Below are 27,551 nucleotides of genomic sequence, written 5' to 3' on the forward strand. Positions count from 1 at the left end.
GTCATAGCAGAGTCATAGACCAAGGAATTTACTCTCCTGAATCAATGCTGCAAAAAGAAAAATGTGCTTTTTTAAGATTAAATTTGCTGCTTTGTATTAATTGTAAAGAAAATAAGAATACAAAATTTAGAATTTTGTGTATAAGAGTATAGTTTTTTGTGAATACTAAATCGATAGTGTGTTTTTTCTTTGATGGTATGGAAGCATACTGTACACCTATTTTTCTCACTGTCTGGACTGGTTAACATATCGGCATTGGTTCTGTGAAATTTTTGTTCCATGTGTTCATTGAGATTGGTGGGCTTTCTTGGCACTCCTGGCTTCTATCAGGTCCACCCAGAACATTCTGGTAGCATTTTGTTTGTTTTCCTCTTTAGAAATGCATGGTTTTAAACGTTATGTTGGAATTTGAAACTGTCAGGGAGCCTACAACCACTGGGTATAATTGTGGTCAATTGTATGTCTTGGTACTTTGCATTTCGTTTCCCACAATTATTCAAATTTTCTCCAGACTCCAGTCTTTTCTTGGTAGGTTTCTTCTTATTTGTGGATGTTTAAGCCCCTGTCTGTTCCCAGTTTGAAGATAGTGTTAGCAAGGAAGGCAAAGCAAAATGTATGTGTTCTAAACTTTTTTTTTTTCAGAAGAAACATCCATAGACGTTTAGCTGTTCTTGTTTTGTTTTTTATGGACTCTTTCTCCTTATGTGGATTTTCGTGGATCATTTATGGTCAAAATATTGTAGTCTACCTCTTAGCCTGAAAAGTGAGTTACTTAAAAAAAAATATATATATATATTTTATGGAATATCAAATCTTCCCACAGCATGCCCCCTCTTTTGGCAATAGATTTTTGAATAGTGTAACAGTCTTTTGTTTTGCCTGTTGTGGAATGAATGATGGAATTCATTCGGTTTGAATTTATTAAAATAGTTGGGATGTTTTATGAATTAGGTTTGTCAGTGATTACCTATGTATTGGTAAGCTTTAATATAGGACAAGCCAAGGCGTTTCTATAAAATATCCCACTGCATGTGGATGAGACATAAAGTGAAGTGGGTTCAGCCACCCAGTATGTGGTGTGGACTGGAAAGCTTGTCCTGTGGATTATAAAATGATACAATTATTTTTTTTTAAAGAAAATGTTTCACAGTGTAACGGTATACATGTGAAGATGTGTCTTTTAACATTTTATATTGTATTTTTACTTCACAATAGAAGTAAACTCAACAATTTCATCCATTGTGAAATTGCATGGAAAGTTCTATTTAAAAAAAAAAGGATAGGTCAAGATACATATGCCTACGGGCAGAATTTCTGTGACTGTGGTGTTGATTCCAGTAACTGAAATGCATTCTTAAACGTGTACCGTATGTGGCATGTTGAAATATGGCTCCTCACTGTAAAAACTATGGTGCACAGTTATCCTTTACTGTAATAGGTGATGTGAGTAACAACTAAGACCATGAAAGCAACCAAGCTTGTTAAACAAAGATTTTTTTTTTGCCTTGGACATTTTTAATTACATCTCTACAAAGTAATTATTAAATAATTACATCTTTACAAAGTGTTGTTGACGAATCATGGACTTGGTGCACGCAAACCCAGCTAAGCGGTGAAGGAAATGGTAGGAGATTGGCACAAAAAGTGTATTCCCTTGTGCTTTTTTTTTTTTGCTTCCTGTGCCACTTCCTCTGCTTCCCCTGTTGCATCCAGAGGGTCTGTTTTTTTTCTGTTTTTACTTGACCTGCATCACTGGTTGCGGTCTGCCATTGTTAATGTAGTCTTCCTTTGATTATGGCGTCTGGAAGAAAGGTGTCCAGGTAGAGGGAGGGAGAGGGTGGGAGGCAGCTCGCAGTCAGCTGTTTACTGTGAGGTCTGTTCTGTTTGTACTGGAGGTCTTTTTGGGAGAAGTTCTGGCTCCTACAGTCAATGCAGTCTGAATCCCCCCCCCCCCCTCCGCCCTCCCTGTTCCTTCCCTGAAATCTGCGACTCACAGCAGTTTCTTTGAAGCCTAACCACAGCAGAGGGAGCAGTCACAGTGATCCTTTGATTGTGCCGCCCTGGCCTGCGGATCAGGCCGTGCAGGGGCATGCCTGGCTTGGCTAGACTTCAGCTGTGGCCCCCAGCAATGTCTCAGATGTGGGCAATCCCCAGTCTCTTCAGCACATGTCTGTGGTTTCTTGGAGGGATCCTGATGTAACTAGTCTGCACAGTTCTCGCTTGCTGAGGAGCTGAGGGGTGTTTACACTCCCAAGTCTCCAGTCCGGCTTTGTTTTGTTCCCCCCCAGTTTTTCAGGAGGAGTTTCAACCTTTTCCCCCCTCAAACTATGTTCCTAACGGAGGTAAAACAAATACACGTTACTTACTGTACTTTATTTTCTGGGTGAAGGGAAGAATGTTAAAAGTTAACTAATGAAAAGGGAAAAGTTACTTTAAAAACCTGTAAAAGGAATGTGTTGTTGGACGCCTGGTTTTGTATTTAGGCTTCCTAAGAATCTGCTGTTCGTGACGTAGTCAGATGTTTTGTCGTTCAGGAGAGCCAAATGCTGATGGATTTATAAGCAAGAATGATAGTTTTCGGATTCCTCCCAGCAGGCAACAGGTCTTTCACATACAGTTTATTATGTAGTATAATAAAGACACTGAAACTCTATAATCTTCATAAGTGTACACAGAGAATAGTAAAAGTCAGAAGAGCAATTCTTTAGTCTTTTGTTTTCAGCATTTACCAATGGGACAGGTACTTTTCACAGTTAAGGGAATAGATGTTGTTTTGCATCAGATTTCTCTATGCACTATATACACTGCTAAACCATAGAGCACTCCTTAAGAAGACAGCCTTGCAAGTGATCCACCACAGATTTTACTACAAACATGGCACTCTCAACACCCCACTGATCTCCCAAGACACAGTTTAAGATGGTTGGGGTAACAAGCATTTAGTGAGGTCATATTTCATTTCCATATTTAAGGAAGTTATGGGGGTAATTTCTAATTAGAATCTTCCTTTTTTCCTATCGGTGCAGAAACAAAGATATATAATTAGGTAGTGCTGCCTTAATTAAAACAGGATGCATAGCTGCTAAAGTGCAGCTTGACTTGGTCTCTTCAGAATCATCTGACCAGTTTGAGATCAGCTCATAAGAAATACCTAAAGGACGAGAGCTGCTGCACAGCTGATTTTGAAACTTTACATCAGGAAATATTCTCTGTAACCTCCTATCCAAGACTTTTTTGCGACACCAGAATTCGATTCACTCAATAACTTAATTCAGCTATAACGTCTGCAGAAAGCTTAAAAGATGTAGCCAATAGCACGCTATTTTGTTCAATTTTATTACTTCCTGCTGCTAGATTTTTTTTTCTGCAAGCAAATTTTCAAATGTTTTTTTCAAGCGTACGAGTTTGAAAGAGACCCAAGCCGAGGGGAGAAGAGTGCAGGCAGGAGAGCAGCACAGCTGCGACCCTTTGATTTGTAGTCGGAGATGAAGGCCACGATTGAGAACCGTAGGGCCGGGCCAGTTATCTTAACCTCCCACACTTCAAAGACAGCCCGCCGCCCTGGCCAGGAGAAGCCAGCCCTTGAAACAGAAGAGTGTTTCATTTCCTCCTCGTCCAGTCGGCATTCCTGAGTGCTAATGGGGAGTAGCTCTTGAATCCCGGCGTTTGTGTCCGAGAGGCTGTGAAGGCCTGGACTGGCGCCCCCCACCCCCCCTCACAGCCTTCTTCCTCGACAGGAAGCCCAGTGTTTTCATCTGAGGCCGAGAGGAAAAACCTTCCCAGGAAGAGCCGGTCAGAGCAGGGCTTTGAAATCCTGGGATGAAAAGGGGAGAGGAGGTAAATAAAAGCGACAGGGTGCTCTCACCGGCACTGCCTGCCCCGTTTTCCGCGGCTCGGGGTCAGCTCTCCCTGGGAAAGGCGGCTCTCCTCAGCCTCTTTCATCCACATGTGGCAAAGCCGTCTGGACGGGAACTGAGGAGGGGTGGGGGGTGGGAAGTCGGGAGGCTTTCACTGAAATGTCAAGAAGTAGAGATCGAGTTTCGGGTTCTCCCAAGCGACTGCCTGAGCGTCGCTTTGGTCTTTGTTTTTGGTCTTGCACAAAGCTTGGAAAAAACTCAATTTTGAATTACAAAAGAGTTTACTGTCAATACCGAGATTTCTCCTTTTCCCTGGAGTTTTGAAATTGTAGCATAATTTTGCATATTGGTAAGCAAAATCTAATTGTATTTTGAATATTATGATCTGTACTACCAACCCTCTGATGTCCTTATAACTAAACAAAGTATGGCTGGTTTGTGAACTTTCTTTGTGAAATTAAGCTTTTTTAATATTTTATATACAGTATATAGCGCACATCACTTGCACTAGTTTACAACCCATGCTGAAACAAGCTTCAGTACGTATGAATACATGCTTTTAGCCATTTTAAAACTATTTTTGGTTGCATAGCTTTTTTTTTGCTTAGGGAATTTAAAATCATCTTGCTTTGTTGGTCTGCTTTATTTCGGAAAGCTGGAAATGTGAGTTTTACTTTCCCCTCTTCTCTGTATGGTAACTGCCAAATATTCAACTGCAGGGTAGCAGAGATAAACATTTAGTTAGAAATTGCACCACAGTGGAGGAGATTACCTTATGTGTCAGAGTGACCTGCAGACTACAGAGATGAAAGTTTTATCTATATAGTGTTAAACTTGGGAAACTGTCAACAGAGACTGAATGCAAAATGCTAGATACCAATGAGGAGCACAACCATGCAGTGAGAGACTTAAAATGAACTTCCAGCATGACTGGCAATCGTCTTAAATGGCTCATTCCCATGGGTTTGTTTTGTGCTTTACTTACCACCGTGAGCTGCAGGTTTTTGCCAAGGATACAGTGTAATTCCATGCGATTATTTCTAGTTCATACCGTTCATCTGAATAAACTATAAAGACTGTGGTTATCTTCAGAGTGAATATGCTGCCATTCTACAGGTAGAAACTGTGCTGCAGAAGTAATCTTTCTGTTAATTTCTGTACATTTTATTTTTGCTCTAACAGAACATCTGTTTATCTATGAAGATTAGTATTACTATAGGAACAACAGAACCTATGGTAATACTATGGTGCTGTAATGGGAACAGAAGTATCTTAAAATACTGTCTTTCAAAACCTGTTTTCTGTGTGATCAAAAAGTATTAATTTTTTGTGTCTCCACAAACCTCCTGCACATAAATATCTCATCAGGAACAGACTGAAGAACAATTTTGCATGCTCGAAGTCCAGTAAGGGATGTTCATCAGCTTTAGAATTTGGATTCTATGCAGCAAATAAATGAGGACTGTATTGAGTTGAGACTGTGTTGACTGTAAGCTTGGCTTTAGTGTTGTTCTCTGCTCTTCCCAGGAGGAAAACGAAACACTTTCTCCACGTGCAAAGCGAAGGCAGCAGCTTCGGGGCCCCTTTTAGAGATGGAAGCCTGCTAGACCCAAATGGCCCAGTCCACCCCAAGAGGAACCCAGAGCATTGACAACGTTCTTCATCCTGCAGTCACTGCTTTAGAGACACTGAACTGTAAAGACAATCACACTCTGACCCTCACTTGAACACAGTATGCACACAAAAAAAAACCCAACAAAATATCAACGTTCTCACAGCCACAAACTCGCCACCTGTTTTGAAGAGTACAAATTCCTGGATTCTCACAGTCGCACATGCCTGTGTCTAAGCTGTTTACGAACACCTCAGTTTTTTTGTTTTTTTCATCCTACTGCCCTCTACAGCACTCCTTCTGCCTGGCACACTAGATATTTTTATCCACATTTGGCTAGAAAGCATGCCCCCCCCTTGTTTTCACCTTGGCACACACCCTGTTCAGACTACATTGCCACGCAGAACATAGAGGGATCATGTGTTGTCAAGGAAACGGACACTCAAACCTCTGTTAGTTAAAACAAAATGGTGCAAAAGGATCAATGCCGATTAGTTTTTTTGGGGTTCAAGTTTATTTTGAATGCTTTTATATTTTAACTTTTAAGTTTTAATTTCTTGGTGTATATTTTCAGTGGTTGTTTTTGTTTTTATTTTTTTATACGGAAAATAAATAAGCTTTGGAAACAGGAAGGCCATGTTTTTTGTTTTTCCTGTTGAAGCGTCTTGCAGAAATGAGAAAAAATAAAGGCTTCTTTTGATAACTATTTGTAACAAATAGTGACCTCTCAGTCTTTGTCAAATGTACATTAGAGCTCAATACGTGTACTTTTTTAAAAAGTTGTCAAGATATGTCAGTTATACTTTTCTTGGTATTTTTGCAGGTGATTATATGAACAAGCAGTTAAAATAGGCAACCAGAAGCCTATATTTTCCTTTCTCAACAAACAAATGGAACAAATATATATATATATCCCAGCACTTGGCAGTCTATTTTATTGCAATGTATTTGTCTTCTGTTTCTGGTAGCTAATAGTGATCTTATGCCATTTCTACTCCATGCAAGCATTTCTGTAACATTTTTAGTATTAACTGATACATTTTTCCTTTATTTTTGAATCACTGTCAACTTGGGATAGCACTTTGCTTCCAAGTGGTTACATTTTAAATGTGTTTAAACATATTTTTGTTTTTTTAAGAAAATAAAAAGACAGCATTGACTGAAAATTGAGTCTCTGTGTTACAGTTTTTAACAATGCATTGTCAGTACAGTCTATCAGGATAATTACAATACTTACAGTAGTTTACTACATTTTGATTGCCAAAAGAAATGGATGAGAAATGTGTTTTGTGCAATCGTTCCCCATTATTCAAAATGACCACATGTACAGTATGGTGCCTTGCAAAAAAGTTCTTCACTCCCTTACAATGATGTCACATTTTGTCAATTTGCATAATGAATAAACATGAATGTGTTTTCAATTAAACATTGAGTGCTCAAACATAATTTAAGGGTGAAAGAAGTGAAATGGCTGCAGGAACTGCAAAGAAAAAAACATGTTGATTGCATAGGTACAGTATTCATCTCTTTTTCCTCCAACAAATGATTGATGTCAACACGTGGTAAAAGGGTTTGTGGCCACACAACCATTGTGATGAGCCTTGAGGACATTTGATTCCTGCCTTTTGCCGAGAGCATGAAATAATGTGAAAACTATCGGCACTCCTTATAGTTATTTATTGTCCACATGAACTATTGTAACTTGCAACTTCAAGTGTACCATGTGTGAATGAAGAGGTCATGCATTTAAACATTTTTTCTGTTTTCCAGCATCCCACACAATTCATGCTAACTGCCTCTGCATTAACTGAACTGCAGATCTGTTTTTCACTTTTACAGTACAGGAGCTACTGCACACCATCTTCTAACTTGGAATCTCACTCAGAGCAGCTCCTAAGAAGAGTACACACTTTTAACCATCTCCACTGAATTCTGACTCTTTAATTACACTTCTGATGCAGCGCAAAAAGAACAGGCAGTTCATTTCTGAATGGCCTTAGCTGAAATGTGGAGATGACTTCAAAGCGCTGAAGGAACAGTCATTTAAATCTTGATGTAAACCTGCTGTTTGGTCACATTAAAGATAGAACACTGAGTATAGATCTTTCCTTCCATTCTTCTACCTCTCCCACTCAATGTATTCAGTCTCAGAAGGATGAGTTGAATCAATTATAATTCACTTTGCTGTGCTGGACAAATGCAGATTAGCCAAACCTCCATGTTCCTCAGCTCTTTTCATCACTTAATATGGCACCTTTGATGCTATGATCTTGCCCTCAGCATTGTCTTACAAGAACACTTATAAGTAGAGAGGCGTTGCAGGTTGACAGATATCCCTTTAGCCTTGGTCAGCTTTCTTCTGCCATTATAAAACAGGTCTCCGAGCTGTTTCCAGCCAGCCATCAAAGAGAATACATTTTTGAATAATTTAAAAGCGTGTGTTAATTTTGCGCTGTTTCTTACCCACAGATCCCAGCAAGGCTGCAGTTATCACATGGTGAAATATCCTGAATTTCACTACACTTCTTCACAAAGGTTTTTTTACCATTTTGAGATTAAAGCCTCAAAAGCAGGACTGGTCAATATCATGGGTGGTCTGTCCTTCCACAAGTGAGACATCCAGCAATTAGAAATGCCAGATAAGGAACGGCTTGAGTATGGGTAACTGTTGATTGAATTTCTGATTGAATTATGAGTAGGAATGGGAAGGGCAATTAAATTCTCATCATGACACTGTGACAGACTCAGAGACAATGTGCTCATGCCAAAACATATTGTTCAAGACCTGCAAGTACTTAGTTTTCAAATATAAATATATATATTTTTAAGTGTGTTTAAGGCACAGTTTCTAGGATGACTAGCCCACTTTCAAACATCTATTTTTTTATACACCTACATGTTGGGACAGTACAGTTTCAAAATCCAAGTTTGTAGGTTGGTACAATTTTAAATGACCATTTGTTAGAAAGAACTAAAATAAGGTTATTAACTGATTGCACTGTTATTAAATGGTAAAAAAGGTACTATTACAAAAAACTATTTATTTTTTAGATTTTTCTCCTCATACTGCTCTGTAGTATAAAAAGATCTGTGTATGTAGGCCAGATATATTTGTCTTACTAGTCTAAGGTTCACCAATACAGCAGTATGCCTCTTAGCTTACAAATTTTTGCCATATTTTGAAAAGCACTATACTGGATTACTTAATATCACATTTAACCTACTGTACAAAGAAAACAATCCTGTAAAACAAGAAACAGGCTATGTAATAAGTACAGTAATAGGAAAAATGATCTGTACTTGGCTATGTCCAGTGGTACTCACTTCTGTTCCTTAAACTGTATTCCTCCATCTATGAAGGGTCTGCTAAGGACTGATAAGGAAATGGAGGGAAGAAAATAGCTTAATTAATGTAATTATGAAGGACCAAGATGGAACAATAAACAGTCTGAAATAAGGCATCCCAGAGCATGATACTTTTAACCTCTGCTCTGGGGATTACAGTGCACATTTCAAGATATCTGCATCTCCCCTCATCCCACCCTCTGGTTCGGGCACCTCCCCAGTACCAAAGATATTACTCCTGTTCCAACCAGTGACACACGAGGCCATCATTTCAGAAAGTGTCATAAAATGAGGCAGATGTTTTTTTCATTCGTCATTTTTTAAAGAGCTTGTGCCAGACAAAATCAAATTTGCCAAAGTGTATCAATACAAAAGGCATCTCTGAAAAGTCGTAGAAGTAATTAGTGATTTCACAAAAGTCACAAGTCAGCATAAACAAAACCAGATGCTTAAATCCAGTTGAGTCAAGGACCTGCCTCTGCTTTTATTTGTGATGCCACCTCGCCCTCTTGTGGCCCTACTCTCCAACTGCATCTTAATGACGTTTCTTATTCTACCATAGACTACATACTGTTTAAAAGGGCTTAGTCTCACTTATAGAACTAGAGCCTCACACATCATTAACATATTTTGAGACTTACAACAACACATGCACAAATTTAAGTGTACCAATCTATATGCATATATTGGTGTCAACATTTTTAAATGAAACAGTTTATACAAAAAGGCAGCCTTTGATAAAGACCACTAAACTAGGAACATATTATGTTTTACTAAAAGACTAAAATTCACTACTGTCTTTTTGGGCATTCACTGCCCTTCAAAATCTTTAAAACTTAAATGCCAGAAGAATAAAACAATAAGAAGCTGGTAGATTCCTTTTTGTTAGGTTGAGCTGCTATTGACTAATAGCTTTTCCCGCAGACCTGTACATTTCTCAACCGAAACCCTGCTCAAATACAGAAGTAGCCCCACAACAATGAAAGACAAAAAACGCATAACCAATGAACACAGAAAGTTAACTTCAAATGATGAGTAACCCCCTATGCTTGAGAAAATGTACCAATTCACTAAATTAGGAGTCAAAACATAAAACATATTAGGTAGGCAACACAAGTATCTTCAATGAACCTTTAATGACACAAACACCTGCAAAAACGTCAGTCACAAAGATGACATCCAGAAGAACAACAAAAGGCAAAGAAGTTCCACCACAACAACGTTTCATTTTAGTGCTTCAGAAGGCACCGAGGCTGCACCTGAAATTTCATAAGTGCGACAACAATACAACCTTCGAATGCATAGCGCAACACACCCCCTTCAGATTCACAGCACCTTTCACATTTTACTTTCAGTCGCTGTCCCTTTTCTCTTTCCAAGCCAATGTCAGCGTTCTAAAGGGCGGAAGAGAGGCAGCCCCTTAGCCGTTATGGAAGGCCGCCTGTTACTTGTACTTGTAGAATCCCTCTCCAGTCTTCTTCCCCAGCTTCCCTTGCTCCACGAGTTGATTCAGCATGGGGCTGGGAGCGAATAAGGGGTTGTCTGGATCCCTTTCATGCCAGCCTGCAACACAGAACCACAACAATTCTCAGAATAAAACCGAGAACAATACACATTTTTAAGCCCTCCTAAATATTACTGTGGGTTGTTCTGCAGTTTTGAAGGGTTCTAGAGCATCACAAAGTGACATTTTTGACATATATATCCAGCCATTTTCCAAATCGCCTTATCCAATACTAGTCGCAGGGAATGCCGAGCCTAACCCAGCAAGCAGGGGGAGTATGGGACACCAGTTCATTGCAGGGCACGGGCACGGACCAGGGTCAATCTTACAAGTAGCCAGTTAACCAACCAAAATGCCTTTAGACTGTGGGAGGAAACTGGAGCACCTGGAGAAAACCCACAAGAACATGGAGAGAACACATTCCAGGTCTGGAATTGAACCCAGGGCCCCAGCGTTTAGATAGATACATATTTTTATTTTTCAAATGTGGGAAAAAATGTCCACTTCGTTCATTATTTATACATCTAGAGTAACTAATGTGATCATGGGAGAACACACATTGCACGCCAAATGTACCCCAGGAATTGAACCCAGGGCCCTCGAACTGCAAGGCAGCAATGCTAACTATTGTGCCACTCTGCCAGCTACACACAACTTTTAACAAAAATGTCTTGGTTCGCAGTTTGTTCTTTCTACAAATGAAGTCTACATATTTATTGAACAGAGAGACTGTTAACAGTGAAAATTAGAGAAGTAATTCAAACCTGCAGACTCCAGAATTTAGAAAACAATTAAGGGGGTAACCTTCAAGACAGAGGAAGGTACTTGGATTTGAAAGTGAACAAGTTATTGATTAATCATACACTGTTATATTTTAACCCTAACCCCCTCGCAAAAATATTAACTTTCTACCACTGCTCCCCAAAAGATTATACTTGCCATCGATGATAAATTTAGAGGTGTCCAACCCAACATAATCCAGCAGCTCAAAGGGGCCCATTGGGTAGCCAGCTCCCAGCTTCATGGCAACATCTATATCCTCCTTTGATCCATGACCTTGGGAACAGAAGATGGATTCAGACTCACATCCCACGATACTTCACTCATTCTCCAAGTGTAAGCATTAATAAGATGCAGCAGTAACGAAGATGAACATTCTGTACTTTCCAGGTTAGTAATTAGCATTAATTCTGAACAACATACCCATTTTCCTCTCATTTTAAGTGTTCTGTGTGTCAATGAACGGGTGTTTATCATTTAAATTTTTGGTCCGTATAGAACTAAGAATGCCTTATAAAGGAATGTTCGTAAAAAGTCACTATCATTAATCGGTACAATGCGAGTCATTTAGACTATCAGCGATAGGGAACCAACATTTTTATATAAGCAGAGAACAAACTAAATATTTCAATTTTTAATGTTCTGGCAGTTTTACACCTACAGCAGGATAAGGAACAGGTAAAAGTTATTCCATGCTGAAAGGAAAAGAAAAGAGATGCAACATTTCACCTGTAGAGATTTCTTCAGGTGACGCCAGAATGACAGATTTACCTTTCTCATGTAGCCTAATGGCTTCCATCATGTATGGAACTAGCAGACGATTCACAATAAAGCCAGGAGTATCCTTGGAAGAACAAAAATAAACATGCTGATGAGGTTTGGGATAAATAAAATTCTTCTAATATACATTTCCAATAAAGCAAACATGTACCAAGAGCAATTTGTAGAAGCAGTGTACACTAACAAACCTATCATTGTTTTTAAACAGTGGTGTTAATTGATGTAATAAAAAGGACCTGCCAGTCACACTGCCACTTAAGGCCCTGATTGACTAAACATTAATACTGGCTGATCTTCCAAAATACCAAAATCTCAACAATAAAAAACAAGACAACTGAAGCATCAGGTGTGAATTATTTTGGACAATTAACATGGCTGACTGTTAAAACACTTAAATTCTTTATCATTCAAAATTTGTGGAAACTTTAAACAGTAGTAGAACCAGTGTCTTCAGACATGGGGACTAGGCAGTACTGACTGCCAGTATTTCAACGTGGGTGACTTTCATTCTCACTGCTCTAATCAAACATCCTCCACAGCCTGCAGCATACTTATGAGAGACTGCTCCTTTCTGTGATTAAAAACCAATAATACATATTTAAATAAAACTTTACTTTGCAAGAAACTGGATGTTTCCCCAGAGCTTTGCTGAATTCCAGAAGAGCGTCAAAGGTCTTCTGATTAGTCATTGGTGTTCGAATGACCTAGATATAAAAGAAACAAATATTAAACAGCAACTTCCAATAAGACATTCAACAACATTTTAAAACATAGACTAAGACATTATCAATTAAAAATACCCCCACTATGAGCAACAGGCTTCTCATCCACTATCACATACAGTACACACTGGTTTAATGCTGGATTTACCCGTTTGATATACTGTGATTAGCTATTGCTCAAATCCAAAACGTGAAAACAAGTCTTGCCTTTCCTTATTTTAAGACATAGTTAAGATCATTTAGTTAACCAGGAAGTGAACATGTCATGGGAAAACAAATTTGCATTTACAAAAGATCACCTAGATCTCAAGAGTGATATACAGTGTCTATAGTGATGCATTTATGGTAGCAAGTTTGAATGAAATACCTTGTGCCTCAAAGACGCAACAATGAACCCATGACCATCCAGTCCTTAGCCCAGAGCTCTAGCAATTACACACCAATTTAAAAAATACATCTCTCCCTTTTGTTTGCAGCACTCTTTGCAACAAGCAGGACTTTTAATATTTATGTCTTTGTCTTTTACTACTCTCAGAACAGAGGAGTTACACTTTTCTTTTACAACTTCTCAAATTCTCAAATGTGATCACATTAAAGATCGGGCAAATGGACATCAGTGGTCCCACGGCAATACACAGCAGAATGATGCTGACTTCCTACACTGCTGTGACTGTGCACTTACTTCCACAAGTTTCATTAAAGGCACCGGGTTGAAGAAGTGAAGTCCTCCAAACCGGTCCTGTCTGGAGGTTGAATTGGCTATGTCAGTGATGGGCAGCGAAGAGGTGTTGCTGGCAAATATAGTGTGACTGGAAAGAAGAAGGAAGGAAACAGACATCATCCTGTAACACTCTCGATAAAACAGCTTGTAAACGTAATACCTGATTGATAAAATCTTAAATTCATAACCAAAGATGCACAGTGTTTTTGAACTTGCATTGCTTTTTGAAAAAACGTATTTAACTAGAACCTGTCGAGGTCCTACAATAAACTGCTACTGGAAAAGAGGACAAACAGTGGCGTTACTTCAACAACTTTTCAATTGGTCATGATTTTTAACATTTTTAACATTCATCTCTTCAAAATTCTAATGGGAAACACATTAACTATTGTCATCACAGCAACAGCACCAAATGCAGATTATCTTACAGTAATTTGCCTTAACATGTTACATTAGAAGTGTTAGTGTTAACCAAATACAGATTTAGAATACACTGTATATTCATATTTGATTTGACTCTCAATTACCTGTCTGGAATCTGTTGTGAAACCAGGTCATGAAAACAGTTGCTAAGGTCAAGTGAGACATTTGGGCTATGTTGGGTTAATGGGTCAGAAGGTGTCAAGCGGTTCAAGTCGAAAGCTGCTATGAACTCAGTTGACTGCAGCTTTTTACATAATCCTTCCCCTCTTAAGAACATAAGAAAAGCTACAAACTAGACGAGAGCCCATCCTGGGCAGCTTGTTTCAAACTTTCACAACCCTCTGTGTCAAGAAATGCCTCATTTTGATTTTAAATGCACTACCCTATAGTTTCCATTTGCATCCTCTGGTTCATTTTTCATTGTTGATTCTGAAGAACCACCTTCGTAGTTTTAATTGCTCCAAGACTAAAAAGTGAATTTTGCCTGTCAGTGTACGGCATTCCTTTAAACCAAAGAAGTGGATCTGGTTGATCTTCACTGGACTGATTTCAGAGCAGCAATATATTTTTGTAATGACCACTACAGTGCACAATATTCTAAAGGTGAATAAAATTACTACTGGATAGCAGACTTTTAACACAAGCCCTTGATTTAAATCGCACATTTATAAATGTATATCTTATATTTGTTCACCTTTTGCTTTCCCTTCTTGTCTAAGTACAAATGAAAATTACGCATGGACACAAAAACCCATGTTTTTTGCACTGATGGTTTCTTTAAGCTCAGCCTTTTTTTATTTTATTTCTATGGTTAATGTTTTATACTCCAATAATTATGCCCCCCCCCCCCCAACTGAGCATTTATCCCTTATCTTCGTTTTTTTATTCCTTCACCAGTTCACAATCTAAATAAGAGCATTACTTGAAAGCTTACAGGCTCCAATTTGAAAATTCATCCTTCATGAGGACCTTAATAAGCAGGCTTCTGAAAATCTAACTGTACTGAATACCACGGTATATGTAAGTAGATTCCTATGGATGTTTTGGCCACTCATAAGAGCCCTTACCACTGTGAGAATAATAACTTGTACTAAAAATTTTACAATATGTATAACTGTACAATAACAAAGGGAAAAGCTGAAATATACACTTTCTAGTTATATAATCGGGACTCACTCTGGGGCAAACTTGTCTAGCCCACTGAAGAGATCCTGCTTGATTTTCAGGTTCTCCACAATGGCCTCTAGTACCAGGTCAGTGCTGTGAATCACTGATGCAGCATCTGAGGAGGTGGTGACATTCTTCAGGACCTTCTGAATAAACTCTGCCCCCGCCTGGGAAACCCCAAAACAACACATTAGTGAAGCAGAGAAATCGCAGCACTAACTCTTTTCCTACAAGGAGGAAGAGAAGAACTTGAGTCTCTAGAGCAGCGATGGGCAAACCTGGTGGCTGAAGTCCAGTACACCTGCAGGCTTTCATTGCAGCCACCCTCGTAATGACCTAAATCAGCTCATTATTTGTCCCAATACCACCAGTTTAATAATTTCTCCAGGCTTTACTGGTCCTGGTGTTTTTACGAGTCATAGAAAATCTTCAGGCAAACTGGCCCATTGACCAGGACTGCCCATTCCTGGTCTAAATTATTGCTACTTGTGAGGCGAGAGATATATATTCTGTTGATAACTTCTCAGATTTGCTACTTACATACTACTTCATGCTACTTTTTTTTTTTGTTTGCACTGTTCCAAGAATTACCTTGCACTGTTTTTGTCCTGTTAAATTTTCTCTGTTTGCAGAATTTTGCACAGTTTTGATTACTTGATTACATGTTATTTATGTTATGTTATTACATGTTACTGTTATTGCTATTGTGTAACTGTCTATTGTCTTATCTTCTGTCCTATTTATATACTGCACCTGAGTGACTAATGAGAAACACTTTTCATTATACTATGCACCTGTGTAAGTTTAATGACAATAAAGTTGAATTGAATTGAATACTTATAAACCCAGGTTTGATGAACACGTACTCGGGAAAGATAGGGATGAACACTAGCAAACTACTGGGAGCCTGTTTTGGGAGACTGCTGTTTTACCTGCCAAATATCCAATGGCTACACGAGGTAGAAAAGTTTAAATAAAAAACAATGTGAGCTGTGCCAAGAATATCAACGTGTAAGTTATTAGTCAGGGAGGCATGATGGTGGGGAGCATTGCTACTTAGCAACGCCAGGCACTGTGGGTTCAATTCTGGACCTGGGGTGCTATCTGTGTGGAGCTTGCATGTTCTCCCTGTGTTCCCTCCCGGTGCTGCAGTTTCCTCCCACAGTCCAAAAACACACTAGTAGGTTAACTGGTTTCTGGGAAAACTGACCCTAGGTGTGAGTGTGTGTGTGTCTGCGTCTGTGTGTGCCCTGCAATGGACTGGTGGTCCTGTCTGGTGTGTATTCCCCCTTGTGCCCGTTGCTTTCTGGGATAGGCTCCGGCTCCCCCACAACCCTTAACTGGAACAAGCGGTCAGAAAATGGAAGGATGGTCGGTATTATTCATGCCAGAAAATCTAATTCCACTGGAAAAACTCTTAACTGTACTGTACATATGCAAAAGAAATACTACCGTTATTTTGTGCGTGTCTATAACAAGCTACCTAGTCATGTGGTCAATACCAACATTTCACTCAGGAAGCCTATGGAAGAGACCCTACAATCAAATAGCTACCAGAAACCAAATAAGCTTGAGTGCACAAATGGCCTCTTGCTTCCAAACTGTGCTCTTGAAAGATAGCCAGGAAAGAGTTCTCTGCATTGCTGAAAGTGCAATAAAACATCTCTCTACGCTTCAGACACAATTCCTAGAAAAGGACTAGACATCTGGATATCAATGCCTACATTTGGTAACTACTGCTTCTCTCTTATTTAATCTATTTAATACAAACTAACCTCAGGTTTGTCTGCAAACTTCTTCTTGGCAATTCTCTTCAGGCTGTCCTCAATGCCTTTGGTGGACTTCTTTAGTATATCTTCTGACTGGTCCACCAGCACTACAGAGTGGCCCGTTGATGCAGCAACCTAAAAGTACAAAGAATTGTTGGAAGATCATCAAAGAACACCAATCTCAACAACAATAACGATGGCTAAAAAAATGTATTAGACACCTCCGTTTCAAAGACGGTGTTCTTTTAGGCTAATGAAATTGTTTACAGTCCACCAGAAAGAGCACCTGGCAATATTTTCTCTTCTCCAGGTGTACAGGCAACAGTTGTGAATCTTCACAACACTCAAAAAGTAACATTTGAATTTGAATCTGAGTTATGTGGTACAGCAGCACTGGCTAAATGATAGACTTCCCCACCAGGAGGGTGATTAGTACAGAAAGATGAACCTCATATTGAAAAAGAACTGGATCCCATCTATAACGAACAAACATTAATTAACATGCCCTGCCTTGGGGCTGTTTTACATCCCCTGGTCCTGCTGTGCTTGTTAAAGTTAAGGCATTGAAGAATGGATAGCAAAAGCATAACAGTATATTTTATTTTTAAAAAACTTTCTCTCCATTCTAAAATGTTTCTAAGGTTGGTCATAAAAGGACTTTACAAAGGTATAACAATTGAAAACAAAGCTCCAAATGTAGTAATATATGGTTAAGGGAATACAGAATCAATTTTCTTAATTGGCCATTAATCTCCAGATCTCTGTCCAACACATTTGAGGGAGGTACAAATGGAAGCAGTTCACAAACTTTTTGAACGGTGTGCAAAATCTGGACTGTAAAACTGTCTTCAGTCCTTTTACTCTCCGTGAACCTTTTTAAATTACATTCATTTTAAAGTCTCCTAAGTAACACTAAAATGTTTTTCTTATTTAGGGTTTTAGCTTCTTATTAATTGTTGACTTTTATTTGATCATTTCATTAGTTTACATGGTGAATGTTAAACATAGGCCCCAACTTTTCAATATTATCGGTTGCGCTCGACGAACAAAGCATTGGTGTACACTGTCGCACCTGAACAAATCAAGCACCGAATTAAATATTAATTAGAATAAACAACATGTTTAAGGAAAATATGTCCCTTTGCATAGAGCTCCTGCTAATGTAGTTACAGCTTTCCTCCTAAATTAAGAAACTGTATTTTTTTTCAGGCACGTAAAACCACAAACGTGCAAATGAAGAGCACTTGCCATCAAGAACTACCTGTAACTGAAAATCATCATGAGGTCTATACACATTTGATACTGTTGTAGTAAACGACAGTACTACCGGTGCGTTGCCAGCTTTTCTGTATGTTTTTGCTGATACCGGTGACCCGATTAAGTAGGAATTAATAATTCATGTTTTAGATGAAAAAAACTGAGGGGCGTATCAGCGGAGATAAATCTGACAAAGTCAACTGCAATACAAATAACTTTTAAATGAAAAAAGATCGCAGAGAGTTAACTTTATATTTAAAATCCGCTTCAAAGATACGGTAAGCGTCACTTCTCCTAACCCAATTACTCAAACCAAAGCATCAACACGTGAAATCAATTTGAAAAATTCACATTTTTGTTGACTGAAAGATAACGAACTAAGCACACTGAACGGATAATATCAGTGATATGTCCGCATTCTCGACATTTCAAGAAACTGAACTGCATAAATACGGTCAAAGAAAATTGGCAAACAGCGCTAACCCATGTTCAACTTTGACACACTTCATTTGCAAACTTGCAGACGGTGCACACAGATACTGTAAAATCACAAGAACAAATACCAAAACAATTAATTTTACAAGTGTATAACGGATCAGGATATTACTCAAATAAGAAATCGTAAGCAGTTTTCTTATGATAATACTGAATCACAACACAATGCAAGGTACAGCGGTTACAGTAAACTACACACTGCATTGACTGCGAGGGGCCTTATAAAAACGAGCTTCCCAGCTGCTGCAACTTCAGTTCAGTTTTACAGTAATTTTACCTGCGCGATTCCTGCACCCATCAGCCCGCCGCCGATAATCGTGACATGTTTTATAACGCCACTTCTGACGGCGGAGGAAGAAAGGCTCCTTATGATCTGGTGAGTGACAAAAGCCATGATTTCTCTCAAGCGCAGATGAAGTGAAGGCTGGGCCGAGTCCTGCTCTGCAGCGCAGACAAACCCGCACTTCTCCGCCAGCCGAGACAGCGCGCAGCGCGGAGGAGTGGGAAGGTCAGACTCCGGGCCCTGGTCACATGAGCGCACAGCCGCGCAGCTTGGCGACCTTTTAGCACACAATCTAGTTAATACTTCATCGGATTAACCTATGTCATTTCATCTGTAAATATCCAAGGTACAGGAACCTGGATGCGTGCATTGGTAATGTCACACACAAAAAAATACTTCGCGTAGCTCTGTCTGATTTTGTGTATCTTATATTAAAAAGGTTCTTTTGAATACCTGTTGTACGTAATGCTAAAGTGGAAATTTCATAACAGTTATTCTAGCCTAGAGTTTTCAAATACATTATTATTAATACAGATGTCGATTTTGCTCATATGACCACAGGCTTAACACTAGAAGGGCGAAGTTGTAAAAATATTAAACCTCTTTGTAAATACTCACCGTGGGAAATTGCTCGATTCACTGTAATTGTCTGGAAGGGCTTGCTGTCGCACTCAGAAAGTAGGAGGACGGTCGATGGTGAAAGCTGCCGACATTGTCCTGTCATAATCTTGATTCAGAGATTGCTTTCTTAAATTGTTAATCAAGTAAAATTATTTACCTTTATTGTGCAGTCAAAAATATTTTATTAAAATCATTTTTTACACATCTGTTAAACAGGATCTTCTTAACAAAACTTTTTTTAGAATGAACAATGATTTGTTTGTTTTTTATTTGAGAGGTGCTTAAGTGCTTGCTTTGAAATTGTCCCAAAAGTATGAATTTACCTTTGGTATAAAAAAGTGCATTTAATATGCTAAAACCTGGAAGTAAAGACACTGCACAGGTTTTAGTTTAGGTTTTTGGAACATTGCATGGTACATCAATTCAAAGTCTCCACACATTATTTACTCATAAGCATTATTGTTTTTTTTTTTAAATTGAGCAGCAAATACAATTCAGAAGGAAATCTGAAAGTAATTATCTAGCAAAACAGTATAGTAGGAGACATCAAATTTACGCCTGTCATTGAATTTCTTCACCACTAAAACAGGTTATATGATTGAACTAGAAAGTTAATTGATATATCAATACCAGTTTCAAGACACAAAGTTGGAATGATGTCTCCTTCCACATCTTGATTGATTGTAAATGCTTTTTCTGAACTACTCATCAAGTACTATTTTCAAACAGAAAAAAAACATTCCCATGTAACCACTTATTTCAGAGCAAGTGCTTAATCTTCTGCTCTGATATGCACTGTATATATCCTTGGAGCAATCAAAAGTATAAACTTATCTAAGGTAAGTTAAAATGTCTTGCCTGTGTACCCAGGTAGTCATCTGAACTCAATATCTCAATTTTGTTTGAGCATAGGTTGTACTTGAATGACAGACCAATTATCAGGCACTGATATTGGTTAGGACTCTAATCTGTAATGGGTTATGGGTTCAGATCTCAGATGGGTCACTTCTATTTTAACCTTAAACAGGATGCTTTACATTAAATGCTTCTGTAAAATGCCCAGCTGTATAACAGCATTAACCAAAATAATGACAGATATTTTTGCGATATTTCAATCTAAAAAAATTAATGAAGGAATACCATAAGTGATGCTCTATTTTAAACCAGAAAATTCATGTGAGCTAGCCCATCACATATGTAAGAGAGGCACCAAATGTAGGTTTTTTTCAGATACAAAGTTAAACCAAGCTTTTTTTTCCTGTGGTATGAGTATGGAAGATTCTGCTGTTTTGTTTTTTAAAGGAACAGGGATTGTCAACAAGACAGTGTAGTCAGAATCAAAATGACATACTGGAACTATGAAAACCAAAATTAAATGTCTTCTTTCTTCTGGTTTCTCTTTTGGGCTTTCTTCCATCGTCAGACAATTGTGTGTGCTGCATCCCTCTCCAAAAACAGCTCTATTTCAACACCGGTTGAGGTTGGACCATTATATTAATGTCTTCCTGCAGGTGTTCAGTTGGACATCTTTTGACGAGGAATTATGCAGATAGTAAAGGGACATGGAGCCAACGTCAGGCCAAACCTTCCGTGCATTGGTGGTGGGGGAACCCCGTGTGGGAGTTTGAAAGAAAAGGCCTGCATCAGGTTAGAAAACAGCAAAAAGAGCTCCATCTTGGCCAGCTGCTCACCCATGCACACCCTGCGGCCTAGAGAGAAAACAAAAATCACAGCTTTACTATAATCCCCGTCATCTCCACACATAGCCAGATAGCAGTGGTATATTGCAAGCAGGCAGCCCTCCTGAGTTCCAGACAGGTATGAAAGTTCCTAAAGAATCCATTTCTGCACTTTGCATTCAAAATTTACTGACGTGCTGCAGCAAACAAAATCATTGCAATATACTGGAAATTTAATACCATATGCTATGTTTTCCGAGACTACAGGGTGCAAGTGTGTTGCTAAAGCCCTACTCCCTCAATAGATGTGTTTAAACAGACATACTCTGGAATGAACAAGCTGTCGTTTTTTTGGCAGAACTGGTTTATAGCAAAACATTGCAATGTTTTTAGATGACACAATATACACCTGCCCTTCACTGTTATAGACCACTGCAGCACAGGAGATATCGTACCACAACGATTTCAGAAAACAAATGAAAATGCATTTAAGAGACGTTTTACTGATTTAATTTGAAAAAGATGGAGATATTGCTCTACCTCACAAACCACATTCCCATCTGGACGTGAACATTTTTTTAGTAAAGAGCAGAGTGTCTTATTTTTCTGACATTTAAGCCACAGGATTAGTTGCTCCTTTTGTGGAAATTAAAAAGCATTTGTGCTTCTGCCAAACACAAACACCCTCCTTGACACAAAAAGACCTCTCTACATTTCAAGCTATAAGCTAACTTACTTTATTTAAAACATAAAAATGATATAATATTACATTTTCAAACTGTGCTGGACCCAGTACCTATCTCGACAAACAAGGGCACAATTCCACTCACTTTGTGTACCAATTACTCATTCAAATCAGCTGTGTCTCATTTTGCAGCTGCTCTCCATTGATATTAGCCAGCCATCTTGTCCAACACACTCCACACAATTTGAAAGCCTCTGATCAATAAGGCTGGAAACCAAACCAGCAATTAAAAAAATGTGTCACTTTAATATTCTTGATGTGTTTGTAACTTTGTGATCCAAGCTTGAAAGGTGCGAGCTGAATCACCTGAAAAATCTTTCATAACAGCAACTCTGAAGTGTGAAAAGATTACCTATTCCAAATGGGATGAAGAATTCTTTTTTAAGAATTTGTCCATTTTCATCCAGGAATCTTGAGGGATTAAAGTCATCAGGTTTTTCCCATACTGCGGTATCTCGGTGCACAGACCAAAGGTTTGGAACAATCACAGTTCCTTTGGGGATTGTGTATCCTCGGAAGGCTATATAAAAGCAACAGTAATGGTATAATGTACACGTTAGTATATATTGTACTGTATATTTATATATAGAAACAGTGGTTGTTAATTGGGGAAACAAGTTAACACATGGACAGAACAGATGACATGAGGCACATCTGTAAATAGTGATTATAGTTGTGAACGTGTAAAACAAACTGTCACGTCACAATGTGGACACTGTATTTTGTAAGGAGATCTGAAGGCACATAGACACTTTTTGTCTGGTCAGTCTGGTCTGATGTCCTGATTAAAATGTCAATTAAAAAAAATGGTCTTGTGAAAATGCAAGATGACATTTCAATTCAGAGGAGTTTTCAGGGTGTCTCTTATTCTCAGCTTCAATACTGCTGGTGTACGATCACATACTACATATTTTTGTCACATTCATTCTGAGGAATTATGGTTGAAAACCACCTAATATTGTTAGCAGACTTCAACGTGTATGTATAGAAAGTAGTCGCACAACTGTACACTTGTTTGTTTTATGATGATTTATTGGGGTACCAAATTATAAGGAGGCAGAATGGCATAGTGGGCAAGCCTTTGGACTTATAACAGACAGGTGTGGACTTTACCTGTAAAATGTTCAATTTTAGGTTTGATTCAAATATAGATCTTTGAAATTCAAAACAAATTCATCCAGTAGGTTACTGGTTTTAAACTGGCCAATATAAATAACAACCCTACATGAACTATACGTTTAGTATAACTGATGACATCATGTTTGTGTTTAAGTAAATGCTGTGTTGCATTCACAACCACTGCTAGAGCTACTTATACTGTAAGTATTGTCAAACCATGGCATGACATGTTTCACAGATCAGAATGATCTTAAACAATAATAGAAAAACCAAGCAGACATTAGTTGTCATTCCTCTGCTAATTGCTGTGCTGCCGTGCACCATACCACTCCACTTTAGCACTGTTCGCATCCTGAGACTTTTTTTAAATTTCTGCAGTCTTTTCTTATGCCTGATGTGTTAATTACATCTATTAAAGACTACTACAGTTGAGTACATTCATAAACAAACTTTTATTAATTAAACTGCTTTATTTACCATTTTTTCCCCTGTCTTCATTTTTTGGATTACTAGATGTTTGTTTTTTCTAAATGAAACTGATTCCTCTATACTTCTTCCGTAATTATATTTGTCTCGGTAAAATGTAGCTTCCTTATTTAGGACAACCTGCTTTTGCTTTCATGCTTACCCTTTGGAGAGTAGAATTGGCTTCCTTACCTATCCAATGAAAACTGCACATTTAGTATTTTTTACAAACTAATCACTGCATTCCAAGTGGCACCTAGATTTGAAGGTGAAACAGCACTCTATAAAAACACAGCCCTGAGTTACCAAGATTATCTGAAACAAGACATGGTGGGATTCTGGGATCATTGCCCACTCATCTGTCATATTGCTTTTGTTCATATTTAAAATATTTTTAAGATCAATACTCAGCAAAGAGGCTGGAATGAGTTAAAAAGATCCAGTAGTTTCTTCTAAGAAAAATGTATCTGCATATTTGCAAAGGCTACAGGAGCTGACTCATAGAGAACATGTAGTAACCTATTTCTATATATCCTGCATTCTGCCAAACAGATAATTCATCTGGAAAGTTTACTGTTCAGTCTCCATTATTTGTTCATTAAACAGCCCAAAAATGATCAAATCTCATCTGATGTGCATCAGAGTAAAATGCCATTTTGTATCATAATTCCAAATAATGAGGACATTTTCAAAATGTTTTAGATCCTTATTTTGTACACAGGGAAATGTAGACAAAAGAATAGAAAAAAAGAAATGGCATGCAATTACAATAATACGAAATGTGAAAAGAGGAAAGCAACCCAGAATTTTATACATTTTTAGAATTCCAAATGACAATTATAGGTTACCCCAAATATTTCCATGTTACAGTTATGAAACTCAAGGAAAATGTTTGCAACTTTGTGAAACGTTTTTTTATTAGCAGCCTAAAAAATTCACCCTGAATTTCTCACAACTGCTGTGAATTAATATTCCCAAACCTGTCTGAAGAGTACTCACATGTGTTTTCAGAGGCCATGTGTGGTATAGACAGAGGCACCACGACTGTCATTCTCTGTACCTCCATGATTGTAGCCTCTGTGAAGGGCAGACTTGGCTTGTCAGTTAGTGAAGGGACTCTGTCCGGCCCCACGACCAAATCTATCTCAGCTTGCACCTTTTCTGCAAAAGAAATACCAGGAATAAAGCATGACAGTACAGTGCATGAACTTTATATTTGTAATAGGAGCAGTTGGTATGTGTGCTACTAAGTAGTTCCTCACTTTAAAGCCACAGTAAATTGGTCTCTCATCAACGATAAGGTGAGTTAGCAAATGATACTGTAACCAACACAGGAATCTAGTACTAATGTAATGTAATGTTTCTTTATTAGCCCTATACAATTTCTTGCATTAGGAATTCGTCTTTTCACATACCCCAGCTTTTCTCCATGAGACAAAAACACACAGACAGGGAGAGAAGCCTGGGGTCAGAGCGCAGGGTAAGCCATTGTATGGTGCCCCTGGAGCAGTTGGGGTTAAGGGCCTTGCTCAGGGGCCCAACGGAGTAGGATTCCTCTGCCGGCCGCGGGATTTGAACCGGCAACCTTCCAGTCACAGGCACAGATCCTTAGCCACAGAGCCACCGCTCCGCCCCAAAATACTAAATACTGTTGGGGAGAGAGGAGAATTGATGAAGATGTCTTTTAATGAGAAGTTGGCTCTTTGTCTTTTTGCAGTTCCTGTTTTTCATGCAAGCTGGTTTTCTACTAACCACAGGAAAAATGTAAAAACAAAGACAGCCCTTCATATGCTAGTTACAGCTCGTGATTATACTGGGATGCAGCTGATTCACATGACTTGGAGTCAGTCATAAATTATGAGGAGAAATCGGCCTATTCGAAATGAATCGAGAAAACATTACAGTATAACTCAGAACATGTTCTAGAAATATATAATGCATATCCCTCAGTTCTTGAAGGATTAACAAAATCAAAGTATAATTATATATTATATTCTGTGGGTACCTTTTAAACTAAAAATACATTAGGATAGGATACCAAGTGCAGCAAAAAAGTCATTTTTATCAGAAAACTTGTAACCACTCCACAGCTTTGTAAATCTTTTTAATGTTGCTGGGTAACAAAGCCTGTCTCTCTATACCTTGAATGTGTGGGTACAGAGACATATAGAGCAGGCTCCAGAGTAGAGTATTGGTGGTGGTGTCAGTGCCTGCGATGAACAGGTCCCCGATGATGTAGAACAGGTAATCTTCACTGAAACTGGTCTCTCCTGCTCCTCCGCCCCGCTCCTGCAGCCGAGACATCTCCAGGAGGTACATGTCTATAAAGTCACGGGGATTAGCCGGGTCCAAGCTGGCTCTGTGCTGGGCGATGATAGCCTTCAGGAAAGCCGTGATGTCGGACTCCACCTTCCTGAGCTCGCGAAAGGGGCCGAAAGGCAGGTAGTAGAGCCAGCGACAAACGTTAATGAGAAAGGCAGGGCTGTTGACGGAGATCTCCAGGCCCCTGGACATGAGGCCCAGCAAGGTCCTGAACTCCTGGTCCTGGTGGTGGAAGCGTCGGCCGAAGCTGACCGTGCAGATGACGTTGGAGACGGCGTTGCCGACGATGGGAGCAGGGTTGAAGGCTTCCCCGGCGTCTCCGCTGAGTCTCAGCATCTCCTTCTTGATGAAAGCCGACTCCTCCAGGATGCAGGGCTCCAGACTCAGTTTGCCCAAGCCGAAGTGCCGGAGGGTGGAATGACTAAACCTTCGTTGCTGCCTCCATACCGAACCGTAAGGTGCAAACACTATACCTGAAATAAAATAGCCTCATTTGTAGTCACACCTTCTGTCTTCCTCCTTAAATGCTTTCAATTACAGGTACGTAATATTAATTCAGAGTATGAACCTATAATAGCCAACCATACTGTCCAACTCAAGTTTTTTTAGCTTTTATTATTCGACAGAGGGTTAGTCGGGATGGCGAGTGCAGGGAAATGACCATTAATATAAAGACATTTGCTGTCAAAATAATCTGGGTTATCTGTTATAATCGCATTTGAAAGTTACTGCATGAAATGATTTGGGATCAGTGTAATATCTGAACTAATGCACCTGACCTCCAACGTGGCACTTCGTATTTCTTACCTTTCTGCTTCGTTACGATCGTGATGAGAGGAACATCTGGTCTGTCAGAGAACACGTGAGAATGGTTAACGAGCGCGTCTCTGACTACCTCATAGCCCGTTAGGATAACTATCAGCTGGTTCCCAGCGAAAATGCTGTAGATGTTTCCGTAAACCCTGGACAGCTCAGTCAGCAGAACATGGGGAGAAAACAAGACCGGTTCTTTCGCTTTATTTTTGTCGCCGCCGGCCTTGAACTTCCTCAGGATAAACTCCGGGATGAGAAAAAAGCCAAAATTTCCTACCAGAGGCCAAGGCTTTGGACCAGGAGGGATATTTGAGGATTCTCCGTTACTTCTCAGCCTCAGGGACTGCAGCACAAAGTAAACGAGAATAAAAACAGCCGAGGCCAAGCCAAACGGGAGCAGCCAAAGGCGCTGCTGCTCCAGCCAAAACTGCATTTCCGTCAGCGACATGAAGTTGTTCGTTTTGAACTACATTGCGACTCTGCTTATCTGTCGTCAAATTCAGCAATAGTTTTCCAACAGAAAAAGTCTGTTTCTGCGACAGTAGTGCTGTCTGGAGAGTAAACCCAGTTTCTCTGCTGACGCATGCTACTCGTGTCAACAGCATACAGTCCCTTCTTCGCTATTGGCTCTATTGTCAATGTTGGTCGGCACCCTTCTCCCGTAAAGCTCGCTTTATTGGCCTGTAGGCTCCGGTTACGTCACTGCAAACAAATGGGCGTGCTAAAATATGAAATAGTAAAAAGTGAGCTTGGTAAGGCTGCCTATGGAAAAAACAACAACTGTTTGTTATGATTAGGATGCTTCATTTTCACTTCTAGGCAATGTTATATAAATTGTTATAAATGTAGAAGTTAAATTATGGGATGTTATGCTAAAATTGTTAAATGCATTATTAAGACTTAATCTGCAACGTTTGTGTACAGTTTTGACCATTTACTGTAGAAATATAAATATATACATATTTCTACAAGAATATATATCTAGAAGAATATCAAGAATATATACTTCTTCAACCTACTTAGCCATGTTGCTGAAGGTGATAGACAGACTTAAAAGAAACTGCTCAATAAG

At 39.0% G+C, this 27,551-nt stretch overlaps 3 protein-coding genes across 10 annotated transcripts in view; 1 reads left to right on the forward strand and 2 right to left on the reverse strand.

Moving 5' to 3' along the window:
* Window positions 1-6,895, forward strand: part of lef1 (lymphoid enhancer-binding factor 1) — a 71,129-nt gene extending 64,234 nt beyond the window's left edge. For 4 of the 8 annotated variants that reach the window (XM_006629813.3, XM_015345194.2, XM_069191050.1 and 1 more), the window contains one exon: window positions 5,385-6,895. In XM_006629813.3, coding sequence (XP_006629876.1) covers window positions 5,385-5,464 — 80 coding nt within the window. In that variant the 3' untranslated portion in view covers window positions 5,465-6,895. The remainder of the gene's footprint in view (window positions 1-5,384) is intronic. The other 4 variants (XM_069191056.1, XM_015345198.2, XM_015345199.2 and 1 more) reach the window with 1 other exon arrangement.
* Window positions 6,896-9,931: 3,036 nt separating this feature from the next.
* On the reverse strand, window positions 9,932-18,950 carry hadh (hydroxyacyl-CoA dehydrogenase). Its single transcript, XM_006629816.3, has 8 exons — window positions 18,710-18,950; window positions 16,687-16,815; window positions 14,921-15,078; window positions 13,283-13,409; window positions 12,493-12,582; window positions 11,870-11,942; window positions 11,258-11,374; window positions 9,932-10,377 (listed from the first exon to the last, which is right to left on the reverse strand). The coding sequence occupies exons 1-8, from the start codon at window positions 18,824-18,826 to the stop codon at window positions 10,259-10,261; spliced, it is 930 nt and encodes a 309-aa protein (XP_006629879.1). The 5' UTR covers window positions 18,827-18,950; the 3' UTR covers window positions 9,932-10,258.
* A 527-nt stretch (window positions 18,951-19,477) lies between these two features.
* cyp2u1 (cytochrome P450, family 2, subfamily U, polypeptide 1) lies at window positions 19,478-27,106 on the reverse strand. The gene is made up of 5 exons (XM_006629864.3): window positions 26,474-27,106; window positions 25,486-26,139; window positions 24,344-24,505; window positions 22,113-22,280; window positions 19,478-21,045 (listed from the first exon to the last, which is right to left on the reverse strand). Exons 1-5 carry the CDS (start codon window positions 26,925-26,927, stop codon window positions 20,852-20,854), a joined length of 1,632 nt encoding a protein of 543 aa, XP_006629927.2. The 5' UTR covers window positions 26,928-27,106; the 3' UTR covers window positions 19,478-20,851.
* Between the last annotated feature and the right edge of the window lie 445 nt (window positions 27,107-27,551).

This window comes from Lepisosteus oculatus, chromosome 1 (genome assembly GCF_040954835.1).
Source record: "Lepisosteus oculatus isolate fLepOcu1 chromosome 1, fLepOcu1.hap2, whole genome shotgun sequence".
In the NCBI taxonomy this organism is placed as follows: domain Eukaryota; kingdom Metazoa; phylum Chordata; class Actinopteri; order Semionotiformes; family Lepisosteidae; genus Lepisosteus; species Lepisosteus oculatus.